Source organism: Aquarana catesbeiana, linkage group LG06 (genome assembly GCF_042186555.1).
Source record: "Aquarana catesbeiana isolate 2022-GZ linkage group LG06, ASM4218655v1, whole genome shotgun sequence".
Taxonomy (NCBI): domain Eukaryota; kingdom Metazoa; phylum Chordata; class Amphibia; order Anura; family Ranidae; genus Aquarana; species Aquarana catesbeiana.
In genome coordinates, this window is record NC_133329.1 from 393,608,282 (window position 1) to 393,631,428 (window position 23,147).

The 23,147-nt window shown below is 45.2% G+C and overlaps 1 protein-coding gene across 2 annotated transcripts in view; it reads right to left on the reverse strand.

Moving 5' to 3' along the window:
* Positions 1-20,761, reverse strand: part of LOC141147204 (indian hedgehog protein-like) — a 158,679-nt gene extending 137,918 nt beyond the window's left edge. Inside the window, exon 1 of one of the 2 annotated variants that reach the window (XM_073634362.1) lies at positions 20,170-20,761. In XM_073634362.1, the coding sequence (XP_073490463.1) occupies positions 20,170-20,469 (300 nt within the window). In that variant the 5' untranslated portion in view covers positions 20,470-20,761. The remainder of the gene's footprint in view (positions 1-20,169) is intronic. The other variant, XM_073634363.1, reaches the window with a different exon arrangement.
* Positions 20,762-23,147: the final 2,386 nt, after the last annotated feature.

The window sequence follows — 23,147 nt, forward strand, 5'->3', positions numbered from 1 at the left end:
CAGGGTGAATGATCCCGATGTCTGATGTATGGAGAGCCATTAGAGGAAGCTCCTACATATGAAATGCACATTATCTTGAATTCTTAAAATAGGAACTTCCCTGAAAGTTCTGAGCAAATTGGAAGATTTCAGAGAAATTTTTACCATTTTAGCAAAATGTATGGGAGTGATGGAGAAGGTGATACGATGGAGGTTAGGATGTCTTTTTTTGTTCAAGGTGCAATGAGCTTTAAAGGGTAACTCCACTTTTGTTGATAAAAAAACATTCCCCTCTGGGTGATCTATGTACATTGCAAAGATTATAACAAACTTTGTTGCAGATTCCTACCTTTTGTTATTCTGAAGAAATAGCTGTTTGTTTGTCTGTGTCCATGTGAATGGGAGTGACTTTATCATTATAAATATCAACCAGCTGCTGCATCTGCAAGGCTCTAATAAGGAAAGTGTCTGGGACTGCATCCCTTTAGATGCGATTTCCTTTTGGGATTTCCCACCAAAAATTTCCTTTTTTGACACGCCCAAAATCTTAGTGCAGACTTCTGGGAAAATCAGTGAGCCAATTACACAAGCAGGAAATTAAATTTTTTTGGGGGGGGTCTGTACACCCTTTGTGTACAGAACGCCTCCAGGTGGCCATATTGCATTTTACAGAAAATTATAGCGCTGCAGGTTGGAAAGGAAAGATCATTTTAATAACGTTCAATTACAATATGACTTATGTCGCAATTCTATACGCTATTTTTTTTTTTTTGCTATTTTTTTTTTCCCGTGAGAGTGGAGTTACCCTTTAAATGCCTCCTGATAGTTACAGAAGCTCCTTTCAGCTTGGACTTGTTCTTGCACCAAAAAACCCACATTATTTTCATTTTTCCAAAGGAAAAAAAAAAGAGAGAACAGAGAGCAAGTAAAAAAGTTAAATAATTTTGTAAACACAAAGTAGATTTATATCCTTTGGGGCAGATTTACTAAAGGGAAATAGACTGTGCACTTTGCAAAGTGGAGTTGTTCCAGGGATTAGTAAATGAGCAGAAGCTCTGCTGACTTTCATTATCCAATCATGTGCAAGCAAAAATGCTGTTTTTTTTTTCCTTGCGTGTGATTGGATATTCTGTGGAAAGTGAACCCTTACCCCATTTAGTAAGCTCTGGAGCACTTGCAGAGGGCAGCTGCACTTTCCAAAGTGTACAATCTATTTGCCTTTAGTATATATATATATATATATATATATATATATATATATATATATATATATATATTATATACACTGTATATATATTCAAAGACATGTTGGTAGGTTAATTGGCTTCTGTCTAAATTGGCCCTAGTATGTGTATGTATGAATGTGAGTTAGGGACCTTAGATTGTAAGCTCCTTGAGGGTAGGGACTGATGTGAATGTATAATATATATGTAAAGCGCTGCGTAAATTGACGGCGCTATATAAGTACCTGAAATATTAATAATAATAATGTGATATATATCAGATATATTTATTTTTCATATATAATATATATATATATATATATATATATATATATATATATATATATATATATATATATATTATATATAATATATTATATATGAAAAATAAATATATTTATTTATATCTCAAAATATATATATTATATATGAAAAAAAATAAATGTATTTATTTATATCTCAAAATATATATATTATATATGAAAAAAAATAAATGTATTTATTTATATCTCAAAATATATATATTATATATGAAAAATAAATAAATATATATAGTTTTTGTACCTTTGGACACTAAACTCTAGTTTAAAAAAAAAATTCTATTCCAGTTGATATTCCTAACTCAGTAAAGTTTCGCAGCCTCCTCCAAATCACCAAATCCCTTTTTTTTTGTTGCTGTGATGTGACTTCCTATTAGAGGGTGGCTACATTCACTCTCCATGGTCCCACTGTATGTAGAAATGTAGTCCCCCAACCCCCCCCCCCGCTCTGCTCGCTCCTGAGGTGGACTATGGATGATGGGATGTGTAGTGTGCATAGAGCTGTGTACATGACTACAACTAATGTCCACTGCTTGTTCCAATCAAACAGAATTAAGTGGGAAAAGGAGGGGTTCAGGAGCTCACAGATAATGTTACAAAGAGGCAGAAAAACGCAATAAGAAAGGATTTCATGAAAAATGCATTGCAAGGCCATTAAAGTGGAGTTTCAGCCTGAAAAAAAAAAAAGTCAAGTCAGCAGCTACAAATACTGTATATACAGTGCATCCGGAAGGTATTCACAGCGCTTCACTTTTTCCACATTTTGTTATGTTGCAGCCTTATTCCAAAATGGATTAAATACATTATTTTTCTTAAAATTCTACAAACAATACCCCAAAACGACAACGTGAAAGAATGTTGTTTGAAATCATTGCAAATTTATTAAAAATAAAAAAAATTAAAAAAATCCCATGTAGATAAGTATTCACAGCCTTTGCTCAATACTTTGGTGAAACTCCTTTGGCACCAATTACAGCCTCAAGTCTTTTTGAGTATGATGCTACAAGCTTGGCACACCGATTTTTGGGCAGTCTCTCCCATTGGAATAAGGCAAAATGTGGAAAAAGTGAAGTGCTGTGAATTCTTTCGGGGTGCACTGTATATACAGTATAATATAAGGAGACTTACCTGTCCAGGGGTCGCGCAATGTCGGCACCCCCAAGCAGATTTCTCCATCAGCTTCGGGTGCAGGTGCGGCCATTGCAAGTAAGGGAAACCGACAGTGAAGCATTCAGGCTTCACAGCAGGTTTCTGAATGGTCCCGCCGTCTTCTGGGACACACACACAGGTCCCAGAAGGCAGTAGAGGGAAGGAGGAGGATCCAGACATGATGCAGATCGCTTTGCGGCGATCTTACCAGTAAATGGGAGCGGGTACCTGTCAAAACCAGGTACCCGCTCCCCTATCCCATTTGGGTGGAGCTCTGCTTTAAGTAGTGGATGTGTATAGAGTATTTTTTACAAATAGGAATATTATTTAGGGTCTCTTTAATGACATTACCGCACTACACCTCAATGGGCAGATATGAGGGGTCCAGAGCGTTTTCTGGGCAGATGGTACGTTTTAAGGAAGTGGTCAGAGGGCATCCCAAATGATGGCAAGAGCTAAGAAAACGAGAAATAACAATGAAATAGTAGTGGATTCTCTTCTAAATATGAACATATCATCTACTAGTTGGTCCGAATCGTTTGAGAAGTCATTGGAGACTCGTCCGGTAAGAGATGTTTACCACACCAGAAGTCCTTCCATGTGTAAAGAGCCTCCAGTTTACACACAATGTGTGTTTATCTCGCAGTGGGCGGAGCCTGCTCTCCTCTTCTGCCCTCTGATCCCTCTTATTGTTTTACTGCCGCTGAACTTTGATTACAGATCGCCGGGAAAATGTGAATTCATTTCATCACCAATGACTTTAGACTACGACAGTCTCTCCTTGCCAGGATTCCTACAGAGGTTGCTGGGGGTTTCCCTCATCAACTAGCAATGGCAAACAGATTTTCCGCTTACACTGACCACCAATGTAAGGGGACAATTCTGCACCGACCACCAATGTAAGGGGTCTCTTTTACATTGGATACCAATGTGAAGGGTCTCTTCTACAACAACCAGCAATGTAAGGGGTCCCTTCTATACTGACCTCCAATGTAAAAGGGTCTCTTCTACACCTACAAACCAATGTAAGGGGACAACTCTGCACTGACTAACTATGTAGAGGATCTCTTCTACACAGACCACAAATGTAAGGGGTCTCTTCTACAACAACCACCAATTTAAGGGGTCTCTTCTATACTGACCTCCAATGTAAAGTGTTTCTTCTACACTGACAACCAATGAAAAGGGTCACTTCTACACCAATCACCAGTGAAAAGGTTCTCTTCTACACCGACCACCAATGTAAGGAGCCTCTTCTACAACAACTACCAATGTAAGGGATCTCTTCTATACTGACCTCCAATGTAAAGTGTTTCTACTACACTGACAGCCAATGTAAGGGGTCACTTCTACATTGACCACAAATGTAAGGAGCCTCTTCTACACTGACAGACAATTTAAGGGGTCTCTTCTACATTGACCACAAATGTAAGGAGCCTCTTCTACAATGACCACCAATTTAAGAAGCCTCTTTTACAGTGACCACCAATGTAAGTGTCTTTTCTACTGACCACCAATGCAAAGGGTCTCTTCTACACCTACAAACCAATGTAAGGGGACAACTCTGCACTGACTAGCTATGTAGAGGATCTCTTCTACAATGACCACCAATGTAAAAAGTCTCTTCTACACAGATCACCAATGTAAAGGGTCTCTTCTACAACAACCACCAATTTAAGGGGTCTCTTCTATACTGGCCTCCAATGTAAAGTGTTTCGTCTACTTTGACAACCAATGTAAGAGGTCACGTCTACACCAACCACCAATGTAAGGGGTCTCTTCTACATTGACCACTAATGTAGGGGGTCTCTTCTACAATGACCAGTAAATTAAAGAGTCTCTTCTACAGTGACCACCAATGTGAGTGGTCTTTTCTATTAACCACCATTGTAAACACCAACTATCAATGTAGGGGGTCTCTTCTACACTGACCACCAATGTAAAGGGTCTCGTCTATACTGACCTCCAATGTAAATTGTTTCTTCTACACTGACAACCAAGGAAAAGGGTCACTTCCACACCAATCACCAATGTAAGGGGCCTCTTCTCCAACAACCGCCAATGTAAGGGATCTCTTCTGTACTGACCTCCAATGTAAAGTGTTTCTACTACACTGACAGCCAATGTAAGGGGTCACTTCTACACCAACCACTCATGAATGGGGTCTCTTCTACAACAACCACCAATGTAAGGGGTCTCTTCTACGTTGACCCCCAATGTAAGGGGTCTCTTTTACAACAACCACCAATGTAAGGGGTCTCTTCTATACTGACCTCCAATGTAAATAGTACTTCTACACTGACAACCAATGTATGGGGTCACTTCTACACCAACCACCAAGGTAAGGGGTCTCTTCAACAACAACCACTCATGAATGGGGTCTCTTCTACAACAACCACCAATGTAAGGGGTCTCTTCTACATTGACCCCCAATGTAAGGGGTCTCTTCTACAACAACCACCAATATAAGGGGTCTCTTCTATGCTGACCTCCAATGTAAAGTATTTCTTCTACACTGACAACCAATGTATGGGGTCACTTCTTCACCAACCACCAAGGTAAGGGGTCTCTTCTACATTGACCACCAATGTAAGGGGTCTCTTCTACAACAACCACCAATGTAAGGGGTCTCTTTTATACTGACCTCCAATGTAAAGTGTTTCCTCTACACTGACAACCAATGTATGGGGTCACATCTACACCAACCACTAATGAATGGGGTCTCTTCTACAATGACCACTAATGTAAGGGACACGTCTAGACTGATCACCAATGTAAGGCGTCTCTTCTACACTAACCACTAATACTAGAGTACAGCACATTTCAGTTTTAAATACATATACATTTAATGTCAAAATTCTTGCTAAACTAATGTTGTTGTACAGAGCAGGGAGAAGTGTTAAAAATGATCTGCCCTGAGTGTCTAACACTCTCAATACGTCACGTTCTTTAGTCTATTATATAAAACTTTCTCTGACTTCCTAGTCACACTAATATAATACACCATGAGTTGTAGCAATAAAAATTTTTTATTACAATAATTTTTAGCAGGCGTTCCCCAAGACCTGAAATGTGTAGAATGAAACCGAGCCACTGACATCTATACTGGTACCTAATAGGACTGGTGAGGATGATGGTGATAGACAGTTGAGTGGAGGAGTTATGGGGGACATATTGGGCAACCCATTGGGAGTCTGTATTTGTAAAAAGGTTAAGCATCCCCGATTTAAGTGAAGATCCTAATAAGAATAATTCTTTTGAATAGGACTGGTGATGATAATGCTGATGATAGACAGTTGGGTGCAGGAGGTATGGGGACATATTGGCAGCTCATTGGGTGTTTTTTGTAGAAAGGATATGGAATTCCTGATCTGAGCGAACATTCTAATGACAATAATTGTTTTTAAGTAGTCTGGTGATCATGATGATCACCAGTGAAGGTGAAGGAGGTATGGGGGACATATTGGGCAACCCATTGGGGGTCTGTATTTGTAAAAAGGTTAGGAGTCCCCAATCTAAGTGAACCTCCTAATGACAACAATTGTTTGTAATAGGACTGGTGATGATGATGATGATGATGATGATGATGATGATGATGATGATGATGATAGACAGTTGGATTAGGGAGGTATGGGAAAATATTGGGCAACCCACTGAGGGTCTCTATTTCTTAAAAAAGTTACAACCCCCGATCTGAACATCTAATCACAATAATCATTTTTTCCAGGACAGTACGCAATGTGGATTCATTTGTGAAACGTATTTTGGGGAAGGTGTAAAAAACAATAGGAAAAATTGTTTGTGTTTCTATTTTCTAACCTAAAAAAAGCATCAATCAAAAATCCATACTTGGATAAGTTTTCATATAATTATTCATTAGCACAAACAACAAATTGTATCATGTCAAGTACATAAAGATATCAAAAAATGATTACAATGGGAGATATCAGTCAATGGGAGATGATCAATCTCTGCACATAGTTAATTTCAAGGCATGCTTTCGATACAAGTAATCATTTATGGTACAAGGCAATTAGGGCTCATGCACAGACACAGGGCATTTGACTTTTTCCTTTGAACACCGTTTGCTCCTGGCAGGAAAAACCAGCTTAAAAAAATAGTCTAAAGCCACATTCTGGGTTTATTGGGTTGGCCAGAATATTAATTTATTCTGGCCGTTTGAATGAATGAACGCTCAAGCGCTAAAGGCATCTAACATTTAACTATGGATATGTTTACACATGTTTAGGTGTTTTCTGCCCAAAAGCTCCTCTACTGAAAGCTCTGGTGACATTTTTTTTTTCAGCCTGTAAATGCTCCTCTTCTAATACGCCTATATGTGCATGGACACATAGGCTAACATAGAGGCGTGTTTACAGGCAAAAAAAAAATAAAAGATGCCTGTAAGAATGTAACAATCTGACTATTCCATCATTTTTAGCTTTACCAAAACTATGTAATGTTAACAAGAGTGACATCTACAAATCCATGGACTTGCCATGACCCACCTCCGGTCATCACTATAGAGCAGTGGTCTTCAAACTGTGGTCTGTGGGCTGGTTGTGGCCCTTTGCTTGCCTTTATCCAGTCCTTAGAGCACCATGTCAGCTGACACCAATGATGGGGCAACATTCCTCCCACAGACACCAATGACAGGGGCACCATTCCTCCCATAGACACCAACAATGGGGCATCATTCCTCCCACAGACACCAATGTTGGGGCATCATTCCTCCCACAGACACCAATGTTGGGGCATCATTCCTCCCACAGACACCAATGATGGAGCATCATTCCTCCCACAGACACCAATGATGGGGCACCATTCCTCCCATAGACACCAACAATGGGGCATCATTCCTCCCACTGACACCAATGTTGGGGCATCATTCCTCCCACAGACACCAATGATGGGGCACCATTCCTCCCATAGACACCAACAATGGGGCATCATTCCTCCCACTGACACCAATGTTGGGGCATCATTCCTCCCACAGACACCAATGATGGGGCACCATTCCTCCCATAGACACCAACGATGGGGCACCATTTCTCCCACAGACACCAATGATGGGGTACCAACCATTTCTCCCATAGACACCAACGATAAGGCACCATTCCTCCTATAGACACCAACAATAAGACACCATTCCTCCCATAGACACCAACGATAAGGCACCATTCCTCCCATAGACACCAACGATAAGGCATCATTCCTCCCACTGACACCAATGTTGGGGCATCATTCCTCCCACAGACACCAATGATGGGGCACCATTCCTCCCATAGACACCAACAATGGGGCATCATTCCTCCCACTGACACCAATGTTGGGGCATCATTCCTCCCACAGACACCAATGATGGAGCATCATTCCTCCCACAGACACCAATGATGGAGCATCATTCCTCCCACAGACACCAATGATGGGGCACCATTCCTCCCATAGACACCAACGATGGGGCACCATTTCTCCCACAGACACCAATGATGGGGTACCAACCATTTCTCCCATAGACACCAACGATAAGGCACCATTCCTCCTATAGACACCAACAATAAGACACCATTCCTCCCATAGACACCAACAATAAGACACCATTCCTCCCATAGACACCAACGATAAGGCACCATTCCTCCCATAGACACCAACGATAAGGCACCATTGCTCCCATAGACACCAATGATGGGGCACCATTCCTCCCACAGACACCAATGACAGGGGCACCATTCCTCCCATAGACACCAACAATGGGGCATCATTCCTCCCACAGACACCAATGTTGGGGCATCATTCCTCCCACAGACACCAATGTTGGGGCATCATTCCTCCCACAGACACCAATGATGGAGCATCATTCCTCCCACAGACACCAATGATGGGGCACCATTCCTCCCATAGACACCAACAATGGGGCATCATTCCTCCCACTGACACCAATGTTGGGGCATCATTCCTCCCACAGACACCAATGATGGGGCACCATTCCTCCCATAGACACCAACAATGGGGCATCATTCCTCCCACTGACACCAATGTTGGGGCATCATTCCTCCCACAGACACCAATGATGGAGCATCATTCCTCCCACAGACACCAATGATGGAGCATCATTCCTCCCACAGACACCAATGATCGGGCACCATTCCTCCCATAGACACCAACAATGGGGCATCATTCCTCCCACTGACACCAATGTTGGGGCATCATTCCTCCCACAGACACCAATGATGGAGCATCATTCCTCCCACAGACACCAATGATGGGGCACCATTCCTCCCATAGACACCAACGATGGGGCACCATTTCTCCCACAGACACCAATGATGGGGTACCAACCATTTCTCCCATAGACACCAACGATAAGGCACCATTCCTCCTATAGACACCAACAATAAGACACCATTCCTCCCATAGACACCAACAATAAGACACCATTCCTCCCATAGACACCAACGATAAGGCACCATTCCTCCCATAGACACCAACGATAAGGCACCATTGCTCCCATAGACACCAATGATGGGGCACCATTCCTCCCACAGACACCAACCATGGCGCACCAATTCCTCTTATAGACACCAACCATGGGGTACCATTCTTACCTTGGAAAACCAACAATGGGGCATCAATCCTTCCATTAAAATTAATGATGGAGCACTGTTTGTTCTCATCGACACCAAAGTGTTTTCTAATCCCACTGGCCACAGTCTGGCCCCTCTAAAGCCTCAAAGACAGTAAACTGGCCCTTTGTTCAAAAAGTTTGGAGCCCTTGCTGTAGAATGGTTGAGCATTCAGTCACTATAATAGCTGTGGCAATTTCCTCTGCACAGTAAAGGAAAGAACTGGTGCCACCATGACCATTCATACCATTTTTTAGGATATACAGTCTGGTTGGTTACTGTTGGCCAATGCTCTTTTTTTGCAAAGCCATTGTACTCTACCCTGTCTTCATGAATAAGACTCTGACCAGCCCTACAAGATCAATCCTCCTGTGTAGTGCAGTGTATGTGTAGTTCTACAAAAACTGCTGAGCCATAAGCTGTCCATGACTGATTGAACATAGGACCGTAAAAAAGACCAATAATCCTAAAATCACAACGTATATAAAATCACAGTCTATATAAAAAGAAAAGCAAAGAATAGCATTTGGAGATACATATGTAAAGGTTTCCATTCTGCCAAAGCCCGACTGGAACATAAACCCAACCGGCCACTAATCCGAAAATAATAACTTAGTACATAGAAAAGAACAAAGAATACCATTTGCAAATACGTATATCAATGTCTCATCACAGCTCGGCCATTTAAGCGGCTGCAACCACCGGAAGACCGGAAGGCGGAAGACGGAAGCCTCTGCAGCGGTGACAGCGCACCACTGGTGGGCGTTGTTTCAAAGTAAGTCTTTCATAATGTGCTAGTATGCAGTGCATACTAGCACAATATGATAATGCCTTGCAGGCGGAAACTTTTTTTTTTTTTTTTTCTCCACAAGAGTTTACTACTGCTGTAAACCCAAAACCAAAAATGGAATATGTTGCAGCTTACCAATCATTAGAAGTGGTGGCTGCATTGGTTTTCTTTTTTCTGTTTTCACCCAGGGATCTGGCCAGTACCACACCTCCTGTATTAGAGTGCCCCCCCCCCCCCACTCTGAATGAAGGAGAACAGGAGGCACAGCAGACAGCGTCATTGTCAGTCTGGGGGGGGGGGGGGGGGTTCAATGAACTAGCAAATATAGATACACCAACAAATTGAAGCCAAACTCCAGCTCACACTTTATAACCAGTTACAACAAACAGTTTGGGGATAATAAAGGTTTTACATAAATAAAAGCTAATCGTTGTGAGCACCCGTGCCTGTGTTAAATGGTTTGTCCCCCTCCCTGTAAGCTGGTACCACTGGAAGAGAGCTTTTGAAAGACAACAGACTTGCTGGCTGGATAGCCAGTCGAAAATAAAAGAAAGAAAACGAATGCAGCCGCCACATCTAAGAATTGGAAAGACGCAATATAATAAATGTTTGCTTTTGGGTTTATTACTGCTTCAATAGGCTTAAAGAGGAACTGCCGTCTGCTCACATAATTTGTAATAAAAACACCTTTGCCATTCTGAAGCTTCCCTCCAACCTCTTTGCATATTGTTTTATATATACTGTGATTCTGTACTTGCCAAATAGGCTGCAGAAATCTCCCTCCACTGAGTCTGGCTGCAGCCAGTTCAACTGTGGGCAGCTGAAGCTGCTGCCTGTTCACTTCCTGGATCTACACAGACACACAGAGGCCCACCTCCAGCCCTGCAGCTCTCATTGGCCCTCTTATGACTCATCCCCCCCCTCCCTGCCTGGCAAACTCTCACAAGAGTGAAAGAGAGCGGTGCATGCCATGATGTCATAAGCCTAGGCTTTTTACCAGACAAGAAACAGGAAGTGGGCTGTATAAGGTATTTACTGGCAGACAAAAAAAAATTTTTTACTATCCAAATTTAAAACAACAAGGGCAGAAGATTTAATAGATAGAAAGTTGAAAAAAATGACTAAAGTTCCGCTTTAATGATAATTGCACTGAATATTTTACGAATGATATTTGTGCTACACAAAGCAGCTCAGCTTCCACCTCTTTAGAATGTACCAAATATTTTTCATTTTATTTTATTTTATTACTTTTAACATTTAGATTGCTCCTTTGCTCCTTTGCATGCACATTGTCCAAGTCTCAGCAATCCAGTGTTTGGTCCAGGCAAACAAAAGGGTTAAGGTGAATTTTAAAATATTCTATAATATAATATTATTAATATTATATCTTAACCCACTGAAAGTGTATGTCCAGCCCAAACCATGGCCTCTATGGACGCAGAATGCTGGACTCTGGAGCGCGCCCGCAAGGTAACCCCCTCGGGAGAGCGCTTCTCCAAGGGAGTTATCTAATGCGGGGAGGAGCCGTGAGAGCCGCCTAGGGACCCCAGAAGAGCAGGTTCGGGGCCACTCTGTGCAAAACGAGCTGCACAGTGGAGGTAAGTATGATATGTTTGTTATCTAAAAAAAAATAAAAAACGATCCTTTAGTATAACTTTAACTCTTCCTGGCTCATCCTCGAGGGAGAATCCTCTCACAATGCAGCAAGTATCCCTACTAGACATCTGGATGATGGTGGGCCATCTGAGGATACCTCAGAAGAGCTCGGCCCTCGGTCTTCAACTTTATCCTAGTTCAGCCCTATGTCCAGCATGTAAAGCCAGCTATTGGCCGGGAAAAAGCAGACACCACATCTGAGTAGTCAAAAGATGTACTTCCCATTTCTAAAGAAGCAGGTTTCCTTCTTTCGGCTCAGTTTCCACTAGAGCGACTTGTCATGCGACTTAGGACCTGCACTACTCTAGTCCCACTTTGATGCGACTTGAGGTCCATAGACCCCAAGAATACACAGGCATTGTTTCAAGTCGCATCAAAATTGTGGCAAAAATCGTGCGACTTTCAGGTCACAAGAGTGGAAACATAGGCTTACTCTGATGGATGATATCAGAGACATGGTTGAAGATGAAAGAAAAAAAGAAAAAAAAATGTTTTTTCCTCTCAATTGCCTAGGAAAACTTTATCCACGGTCGGAACAAGATTCTCCAATGCCAGACGGTCCGCCGGAGGTAGACGCGGCAGTGGTTCGTATAACAAAGAATTTCATCTCACCAATCGATAATTCAGCCTCAATTGAGGATCCTTTAGACAGATGAATAGACCCAATTTAAAGGAGCTTACCAAATTAGGGGAGACGCCTGGAAGTCAGCAATTGCTTTATCTCTATCCAAAGCCCTGTTGGCATGAACCAAAAACATGGAAACAGTAATTCATCAAAATGTTCCTAGGGAAAATATAGTCAAGGCTTTGGGCGAATTATGGCTCTCGGCAGACTTTACCGTGGTATTGTATTGTGGTCAAAATTACACTGTCAAAACAAAATTAGTATAAATACCCTTTTTTTATGGTAAATCACTCTTTGCAGAAAGGTTACAAAAAGCCATTTTCCGCATCACAGGAGGAAAGTCAGACTTGATTCCCCAGAACTGCAGAATTAGATGTACCCGGGGATTCAGGGATGCTTACTTGCACACACCCATACTACAACTGTTACAGAAGTATCTGAGATTTTCGGTCGACCAGGCCCATCTACAATTCCAGAGTATCCCCTTCGGACCCTGCACTTCCCTCAGAGCCCTCACAAGGGCTCGGATCACTATCCAAGCTTCTTCATGAGAACTGGGTCTCAGTTCTTATCACTAACCAGACGATATCCTTTTATCAAAAGATCCAGTCCAGCTAGTGGAACATAGGTGGATGCTGTGGCCTACACTATCAAGATACGGTTGGATGGTAAATCATCAAACGAGTCATCTTTTCTCCAGTTTAGGCGCCTTATTCAACACCACAAAAGGGACGGTGTCCCTGCCATCTCAGAAAGTGTGAGCGATCATTCAGAAAGTAAGGAGAGTGAGGACATAGTCCTACATAACAGCCTCCAGCTAACTCAACTTAATAGGTATTTTTGTCTTTTTGTATCCAGATGTCCCATGGACACATGGATACCTCAGGAACCTTTTAGCTAGAATTCTTGAAGCAACGGAGCAAACCATCTATCCCAGTCCATATATCAAACAAGGTTGATGCACAGGGGTCTGCACTAGTGGACAAAGAGGGAGATGCCTGTAAAGCCACGTCCATTATGGCATGTCTTCTGGACCACAGTTACCACAGACGCCAATGCAATACGCTAGGAGGCACATTGCAACCAGATGTTGGTTCAAGAGAGACGGGCGTTCAATGTGGCACACATCATCGCAAATATCCTGGAAATCCAGGTGGCTTATCTCGAATCAACAGCATTTGCTCTATCAGATCAAGGACATATCAGTTCTGATTCGGATAGACAATAGAGCTGCAATATCATACATACATCACCAAGGCGGAACCAACAGTTCCTTACTGAGGGAAGTGGAACCCATCTTCATTTGGGCAGAGGGGAATCTGAAGGACCTAAGAGTAGTCTATCTTCCATCCCACTTAAATAAAGATGGCGATCACCTATCCCAAAAATTCCTGGATCCCAACAAATGGTCCCTACATTCGAAGTTAGTTGGATTGTGGGCCAGTGGACTTTTCCTGAACTTCCTGACTTTTCCTGAACTGCATCCTTTTACTACAGCAAGCAATACCAAGCTGCAGAGGTTTATTTCACATCTACCTCACCCTTGGGCAGAAACAATAGATGCCCTGTCAAGTCCTTGGGTATGCAATCTAATTTAGGCCTCCTACCTCAAATTCTCTCGAGACTTGCAATATCAACAATAAACGATGATAACAGTCCTGCCATATTTGCAGGGACACCCATGATTTCCTAGGGCAATATTTCTTAGTGTCCAGCCTTCGGTAAATATTCCTCTGATACCCTTTCTTCTGGCTCGAGGCATCACACCCATCAGAATCCTCACAGACTGAACCTTCACATTAGAATGGTAAAAACAGAGGCTTTAATCATTAGGATGTTCCTCCAGAGCTGTTTCAACTCTGCTCAAAGCACAGGAGCCTTCAATGGACAATACGTGTGACAAGGTTTGGAATTAGTTTAGATCGTTCGTGAATGGCAAAACTTCAATCCTGATGTACCCTCTTCCTCCCAACTCCTTGACTTCCCGCAAGCAGACCTTGATTTAAGATTTGGATTAAGCAATTTAAAGGTACAGCTGGTGGCAATCTCTGCTGTGACAACAAGAGATGGGCTGAAGATCCTTTAATAATCAAATTCTTCAAGACAGTCAAGAAGATAAGCCCACCCATTAAAACAAATCTTTCCCACTTGGGATTTCACTCTGGAGCCCTTATCCAAACAGCCTTTTGCCCCATCTTATTTAGCATCCTTGTGGAATCTCACTTGGAAACTATTTTTCTTTGTGACGATGGCATCAGGCTGAGGAGTATCAGAACTTCAGGCTCTGGGATCAGAAGGCAATAATATTATTTTTTGTACTCGGATAGAGTGGAACTTAGAACGGTACATGGATTCATCCCTAAGTTCTCCTCTTCCTCTACTATCTCAGAGCCTTGGGCCCTGCCAATCTTTTCAGATCCAATTTTGACCTTCTTCACAAAGACGATATTACTTCGGTACTAAGACACTATCTTCAAGCCACAACTCCCTTCAGACTTTTATCTAACCTATTTGTAATACTCCAAAATAAATAAATAAATAAATAAAAGACAGGGGCAAAGAAGCATCATCTGGGGCCCTCCGGCCATTCCGGGAACTGCAGTATCCATCATGCCTAGTCATGTCTGTGAATATCAGAGCTTTACAATACCTCATGGGACATGTGGTTCTGCGGCAGCTGGGGAGCCATGGTTTGCAGATCCCTGCTCTAGTACAATAGTTTTGGGGATTATCAAGTTGGTTAAGAAGGTGTACAGGGATAGGGGACTGGTACCCCCTCTTCAGTTGGGCTGCATGCCACCCGGTTGTTTTCTGCTTCTTGGACGGCCAGAGCAGACGTATCCATCAAAACAAAAGGGTAGCATCATGGTCACCCCAACATGGGTTTACGAGACGTTACTGAGTAGACCCGGAAGCTTTCTCTGTAGAAACTGGCAGACAGGCTATCATTTGCCTATTTAAATTATTTTTCAAATAAAAAATCTTTTACCATGCATCATCCCACCCATTTTAGCTAGTTATTTGTCACAAGTATGCTGCCATGGAGGCACCAGGAAATCAGAAAATTGTTTCATACTTTCCATAATTTTCTTTTCCTGGTGCCTATCCATGGCAGCATACAATCCCACCCTCGGTATGCTATATTACGTAGAATGCTGGGAGCGCACTAATTCTTTTCTTTTATAATATTCACTGGTCCTGAGGGAGGAGCCAAGGCGGAGCTTGTCACAGGTATGCTGCCATAGATAGGCACCAGGAAAAGAAAGTTTACGGTAAGTATGAAACAATTTTCTCTAATTATTGTGGTGCGTTAGCACATGCATATGTGTTGAGCGCAAAACAACACATGGTAACACAATACTGCACATTATAATGAGATGTGTGAAAAAAAAAAATGTGTATGCCCAATTTTCGGTCCATTCTAGTACATCAGTTGCCAATTCATTTGAATGGGGTGCCTTGAAGCAACGCATGTTAACGTGCAAAAAATAAAAGCGCATTAACGCGACGCACTGGAGCTGGCGGGCCTGAATGGGGCCCTAGTGGCAATGCGGTCGATTTACCAAAACTGACGGGTGCAAAATCTGGTGCAGCTGTGCATGGTGACCAATCAGCTTCTAACTTCAGCTTGTTCAATTAAGCTTTGACAAAAAAAAAATGGAAGCTGATCTGGCTGCACCAGATTTTGCACTCTCCAGTTTTAGTAAATCAACCCCCAATATCTCGCTAGACAGGAAAGGATGGAAAAAAGTGGAGCGCAGATAAATGCTTTTTGTGTTAGTGGAGCTGAGGAAGGATAGTACCCCAGCCAGATTGGACGGCTGTCTGTAGCAGTAAAACAAAAAATCTGTTAGGGTTCTAGCCTTCCTCTACTAAGCATTTTCATTTCTTTGTTGCTATTGGAGATTTTTCCTCACTTTCTGTCTGGTGAAACTGTTGTCACCAGGACAGGAAGTTGCAGTAAATCTGAATACCAATAATAACCCTACAGGAGGTCTATAATCCTTCCTCGCTCTATTAAAAAAAGTTTTTGGCTGGACATAGACTTGAAGTGCTTAAAGGTTGCTCTGCTAACCAATCTCAGTACTATTGGACTGATCTTGCATTAATCATCATCCATGTATTATGTTTTTTTTTTTATCTATGACCGGTCACCTGTCCGGTTTGGCCTCCCCTGGACACAATGCAGTATTCTGATCACCTTGTCTGTGCCCTTTGTTCATTCTCATGTGCACCACACCTATCCAAGAAGCAGTCAAAATCCTTCAACCATAAACTTGTGTCATAAGACTGTACATGGTTTACAAATAACAAATGTGAAGTAGTCCATAGTAACCAGTTAAACATTTGCCTTCACTGTCAGAAACCAAAAGCAAGAACAATCGCTGCATGTTATTGTATATTTACACTTCGGTAGTAAATCAGATGGGAATGTCACAAGGCTGCCTTCTGTCTAATGACCAGTATCATAAAGCCTTTCCTTTATTTATCCTACAAGCATTGCAATGGAGTGCAGCCCTTAAATTGCTCCAAAATGTGATACATGACCCTCATCGCTCTTCATCCTCCTCCTCACTCCCCTCATCCCATCTCCTCTCCTGTTATAAGTCATGTGCTACCTTTATAACCTGCCCAAAGCTGAGAGCCTTATTTCAACTTGTAGCAAAGCACAGATTAAAAGTACATGGTCAATCTACCTATATACCACCATTACACTACCCATATATCACCATCACAGTATCTATACACCACCATCACACTACCCATATATCACCATCACAGTATCTATACACCACCATCACAGTACCTATATATCACCATCACAGTACCTATACACCACCATCACAGTACCCATATATCACCATCATAGTACCTATACACTACCATCACAGTATTGATATATCACCATCACAGTATCCATATATCACTATCACAGTACCCATATATCACCATCATAGTACCTATACACTACCATCACAGTATTGATATATCACCATCACAGTATCCATATATCACCATCACAGTACCCATATATCACCATCACAGTAACTATACACCACCATCACAGTACCCATACACCACCATCATAGTATCTATATACTACCATCACAGAACCTATATATCACCATCACAGTATCCATACATCACCATCACAGTACCCATATATCTCCATCACAGTACCTATATACTCCCATCACACAACTGTACTTCACCATCACACAAAACTATATACCACCATCACAATAACTATATACTACCATCACATTACCTACTGTATATACCACCATCACACTAGCTATACACCACAATCACACTACATACATACCATAATGACAATACCTGCATACCATCATCACACTACCTACAAATCATGATCACACTACTTATATACCACTATCACACTACCTATATACCACCATTACGCTGATTATATACCACAATCACACTACCAACCACTTTACCAATATATCAATATCACACTACCTATACACCAATATCATACTAATATTTTGCCCTATACCCTTATCTGTTCTAGGACACGCTCTATTTTTAGCAACTTATCCTCTTGGTTTCCTCTTTCTCAACTTTGACATCACTTCATTCTTTTTTACTTCTTTACTACTGTCATGTAGTTATCTGTATATCCTCACCTATGACATCATTACAGCTTCAACATCTCACCAGTTGCCATCATCCCACTTTCAGTTTCTCACTGGTGCCATCAACCTTTTCCCCTGTGCCATCATCCCACCTTCATCCCCTCACTTGTGCCATCATCCCATCTTCATTCCCTCACCTGTGCCATTGTCCCATCTTTAGTTTCTCACTGGTGCCATGATTTCACGCTCATCCCCTCACCTGTGCCATCATCCCACCTTTATCATATCATCTGTGCAGTCATCCCACCTTTATCTTCCAATCTGTGCCATCATCCAGCCTCTATCATCGCACCTGGACCGCCGTCCCATCCTTATTAAATCATATGTGCCATCGTCTCACCTTCATCTTCCCATCTGTGCCATTATCCCACCTTTATCATCTCACCTGTGCCATTATCCCATATTTATCATCTCATCTGTGCCATCATCCCACCTTCATTTTCCCTTCTATGCCATCATCCCACACTCATACCCTCACCTGTGCCAGCAGTCCACCTTTATCATCTCACCTGTGCCATCATTCCACCTTCCTACCCTCACTTGTGTCATCATCCAAACTTCATTCCTCTATCTGTGCCATCACCCCAGGGATAACTTCTCATATGTGCCATTATCCCACCATCAACCCTTTACCTGTGCCATCATCCCACCTTTACATTCTTCCTCCATACCTGTGAAATCATCTAATCATCCCTTTATTTGTTCCATGAGCCCACCTTCATCATTTACTCACTTCACTTAAGACATCACACCTTTAGCCCCTCACAGGTGTTACAATTCCATCTGTATGCCCTCATCTGTGTCTTGATTGAACCTTTGGTTCTCCACCTGTGTCATAATCCGACACTGGGCCCCTCACCTAAGTAATAACCCAACCTTTGCCCCCTAACCTGTACCATGATTCTACCTTTTGGCCCTCTCACCTGTCCTTTACCCTCCACCATTGGGCCCCTCGCCTGTCTCCTACCCCAACCCCTGAGCCTTTTATCTGTTTTCTACTCTCACCCCTGGGCCCCTTACCTGTCCCATCCACCAACCCCTGGGCCCCTCACCTGTTCCATACCCCAACCTCTGGTCTCCTCACCTGTCCCATATCACAACCCCTGGGCCCCTCACCTGTCCCATGCGCCAAACCCCTGGGCCCCTCACCTGTCCCATACCCCTGGGCACCTCATCTGTCCCATACCCCAATCCCTGAGCTCCTCACCTGTCCCATACCCCTGAGCCCCTCACCTGTCCCATGTCCCAATACCTGAACTCCTCACCTGTGCCATACCCCAACCCCTGGGCTCCTCACCTGTGCCATACCCCAACCCCTGGGCTCCTCACCTGTCCCTAAACCCCACCCGAGCTCCTCACCTGTCCCATACCCCAACCCCTGCGCTCCTCACCTATTCCATACCCCAATCCCTAAGATCCTCACCTGTCCCATACCTAAATTCTTGGGCTCAACCCCTGAGCTCCTCAGCTGTCCCATACCCCCGCCCCTGAGCTACTCAACTGTTCCAGCCCCTGAGCTCCTCACGTGTCCCATATCCCAGCCCCTGATCTCCTCACCCGTCCCATAGCCCAGCCCCTGAGCTCCTCACCTGTCCCATACCCCAACACCTGATCTCCTCACCCGTCCCATAGCCCAGCCCCTGAGCTCCTCACCTGTCCCATACTCCAACACCTGAGCTCCTCACCTGTCCCATACCCCAACACCTGAGCTCCTCACCTGTCCCATACCCCAACCCCTGAGCTCCTCACCTGTCCCATACCCCAACCCCTGAGCTCCTCACCTGTCCCATATCCCAGCCCCTGAGCTCCTCACCTGTCCCATACCCCAACCCCTGACCTCCTTACCTGTCCCATATCCTAGCCCCTGAGCTCCTCACCTGTCCCATACCCTAGCCCTGAGCTCCTCACCTGTCCCATATCCCAGCCCCTGAGCTCCTCACCTGTCCCATACCCCAACCCCTGACCTCCTTACCTGTCCCACACCCCAACTCCTGAACTCCATACCTGTCCCATATCCTAGCCCCTGAGCTCCTCACCTGTCCCATACCCTAGCTCCTGAGCTCCTCACCTTTCCCATTCCACAACCCCTGAGCTCCTCACCTGTCCCATATCCTAGCCCCTGAGCTCCTCACCGGACCCCTCACCTGTGTCATGAGCCGGTCCGCCCCGGTGCTCTCCTCGTCCTTGAAGATAATGTCCGAGTTGTAGTTTGGGGTGAGGTCCTTGAAGCGCTCCGAGTTGCGGGCGATCTTGCCCTCGTACCTCCCGCTGGCCCCCAGGGTCTTCTCGGGCACATTGGGGCTGAACTGCTTGTAAGAGAGCGGGGTGAGCTTGGTCGGTCTTCGCCTCCTGCCCACCACCCTGCCCGGCCCGCAGCCTCGCACCGCCGGGCTGAGGAGCAGCAAAGCGCCGCAGAGCAGCAGCACGATCGAGGGCAGCTGCATGGGGCGTCCGGGCTCCCTGGGGCTGCGGATCACGGGAGCTCCATCCGCCGGCACCGGGGGGGGGACCCTCCGTATGTGCGATCACAGGTGTGCGTCCCCTCCAGTCCCCGTCCCGGCACTCCACGGCTCTGTCACCGCTCCCGGGACCGGCTCTCCTCTCCCGGGATGCTCGGTGCAGCGCTCCGCCGCCTGTCGGGTGTTGCTGAGTGTGTCCGCTCCCGGCGCTGGCCGCCCAATAAATAGGAAAGGCGGTTTGTTTTGGCACATAGATGGCAGAAGGGGAGGAGGGGGGGTGCTTTATACCGGGACTGCGGAGCTCACACTCACTTCACGCCCACTTTATGACACGACAAGGCTGCCACCCCGGGCGGCTCTCAGTCTCCGGTCCCATCACCCAGCGGAGGGACCTGATCTCCGGACTGTCATGTGCTGGGACTGAGCTGTCACCGAGCCCGACAATTCCTCCCAGTCCCGATATCCTGTCCCTATACTGTCACACTGTCCTGTCCCTATACTGCCACCCTGTCCTTATAGTGCCACCCTGTCCTGTCCCTATACTGCAACTGTCCTTATAGTGCCACCCTGTCCTTATAGTGCCACCCTGCCCCGTCCCTATACTGCCACTCTGTCCCTGTCCTGTCTCCATGCCACCCTGTCCCTATACTGCCACCCTCCCCCTGTCCCTATGCCACCCTGTCCCTATACTGCCACCCTCTCCCTGTCCCTATGCCACCCTGTCCCCGTCCTAATGTCCTGTCCCCTATAATGCTATCCCAGACATTATGTCCCTGTCCTGCCACCTTGTCCCTGTACTCTCCGACAATTCAGTCCCGTCCCCCCAGTTATTCCTTTCCAGTCACCCCCGACATTAAGTGCCGGTATATTGCCACCCCTGACAATTAATCCCAGTCCTGATATCTTGTCCTTATACTAACCCCGACAATTAGTTCTTGTCCTGCCACCCTGACATTATGTCCCCTTCCTGCCACCTTGTTCTCTGTCTACCATTCCCGACAATTCCGTCCCCGTCTTGCCTTTTTCTGCATTATGTCCCTGTGCTGCCATACTGTCCCTGTACTACCTTTCAGTCCCGTCCTGCCATCCTGTCCTTGGCCTGCTTTTCTGTACCAGTCCTGCTACCCTGTGCATGCACTGCCTTCCCCGACATCATGTCCCGGTCCTGCCATCCTGTCCCTGTGCCACAACTCCTCACATTCCATCCCAGTGCTACCTTCCTGTCCCAATCCTACTATCCCCGACAATGTCCCCATCCTGATATTCTGTCCCAGTCCTGTCACCCTGTCGCCCTTCTCCTGCATTATGTCCTTGTCCTGCCACCCTGTCCCCTTCCGCGTTCACCTGCATTATGTCCCTGTCCTGCCACCCTGTCCCACTTTTGCCTTCCCCTGCATTATGTCCCTGTCCTGCTACCCTGTCCCCTTCCCTTGCATTATGTCCCTGTCCTGCTACCCTGTCCCCTTCCGTCTTCCCCTGCATTATGTCCCTGTCCTGCCACCCTGCCCACCTTCCCCTGCATTATGTCCCTGTCCTGCCACCCTGTCCCCTTCCGCCTTCCCCTGCATTATGTCCCTGTCCTGCCACCCTGTCCCACTTCTGCCTTCCCCTGCATTATGTCCCTGTCCTGCCACCCTGTCCCCTTCCGCCTTCCCCTGCATTATATCCCTGTCCTGCCACCCTGTCCACCTTCCCCTGCATTATGTCCCTGTCCTGCCACCCTGTTCCCTTCCGCCTTCCCCTGCATCCACCCTGTCCCCTTCCGCCTTCCCCTGCAATATGTCCCTGTCCTGCCACCCTGTCCCACTTCTGCCTTCCCCTGCATTATGTGCCAGTCCTGCCACCCTGTCCCACTTCTGCCTTCCCCTGCATTATGGGGGGACCCTACCTTTTTTTTTTTTGTCTGGGTCCCCCTCTATAAAATTCCCGCACCACCACCAACTCACCCCTGCTGCCTCAAGCCCTTTTTTTTGTATGACCTGGGAGTGAGGGGTTATTTTTTTTTTGGGGGGCGGGGGGTATCCTCCATTAACATCTTAACTAGACCCTCATTTAGGGTAAAGGATCTGGTATAGATAAGGCCCCTTTCACACGGGCGCCTCGGTGGGACAAAATCCCCTTGCGGGTGACAGGTCCGCCTCCACTCACTGTGCAGAATGGAGGTGGATACAGTCCCGCTCTCCTCTTTGGGGAAATCAGATGAAAATGGTCCACCTGTCTGTTTTCATCCGATCCTATCCGATCCGCCAGATGGATGGAAAATAGGACCGCCATCCGTTGGTGGTAGGAACGGATAGCAGCGGGTGTCACCGGACATGTCACTACTGACATCCGCCGCTCTATAGGTGGAGACTGACGGGTCTGGCCAGGGCCGCCTGAAAAACTGACAGGTGGACCTGATCGGACGGCCCGCGTGAATGGACCCTAAGTGCCGGTTCACACAGGGGCGGCACGACTTGCAGGTCGCCTCAGCGAGGCGACCTGCAAACGACTTCCGAGGCGACTTGCAAAACGACTTCTGTATAGAAGTCTATGCAAGTCGCCCCAAGTCGCCCCCAAAGTAGTACAGGAACCTTTTTCTAAGTCGGAGCGACTTGCGTCGCTCCTATTAGAACGGTTCCGTAGCACAGAACGGGAGGCGACTTGTCAGGCGACTAGGTCGC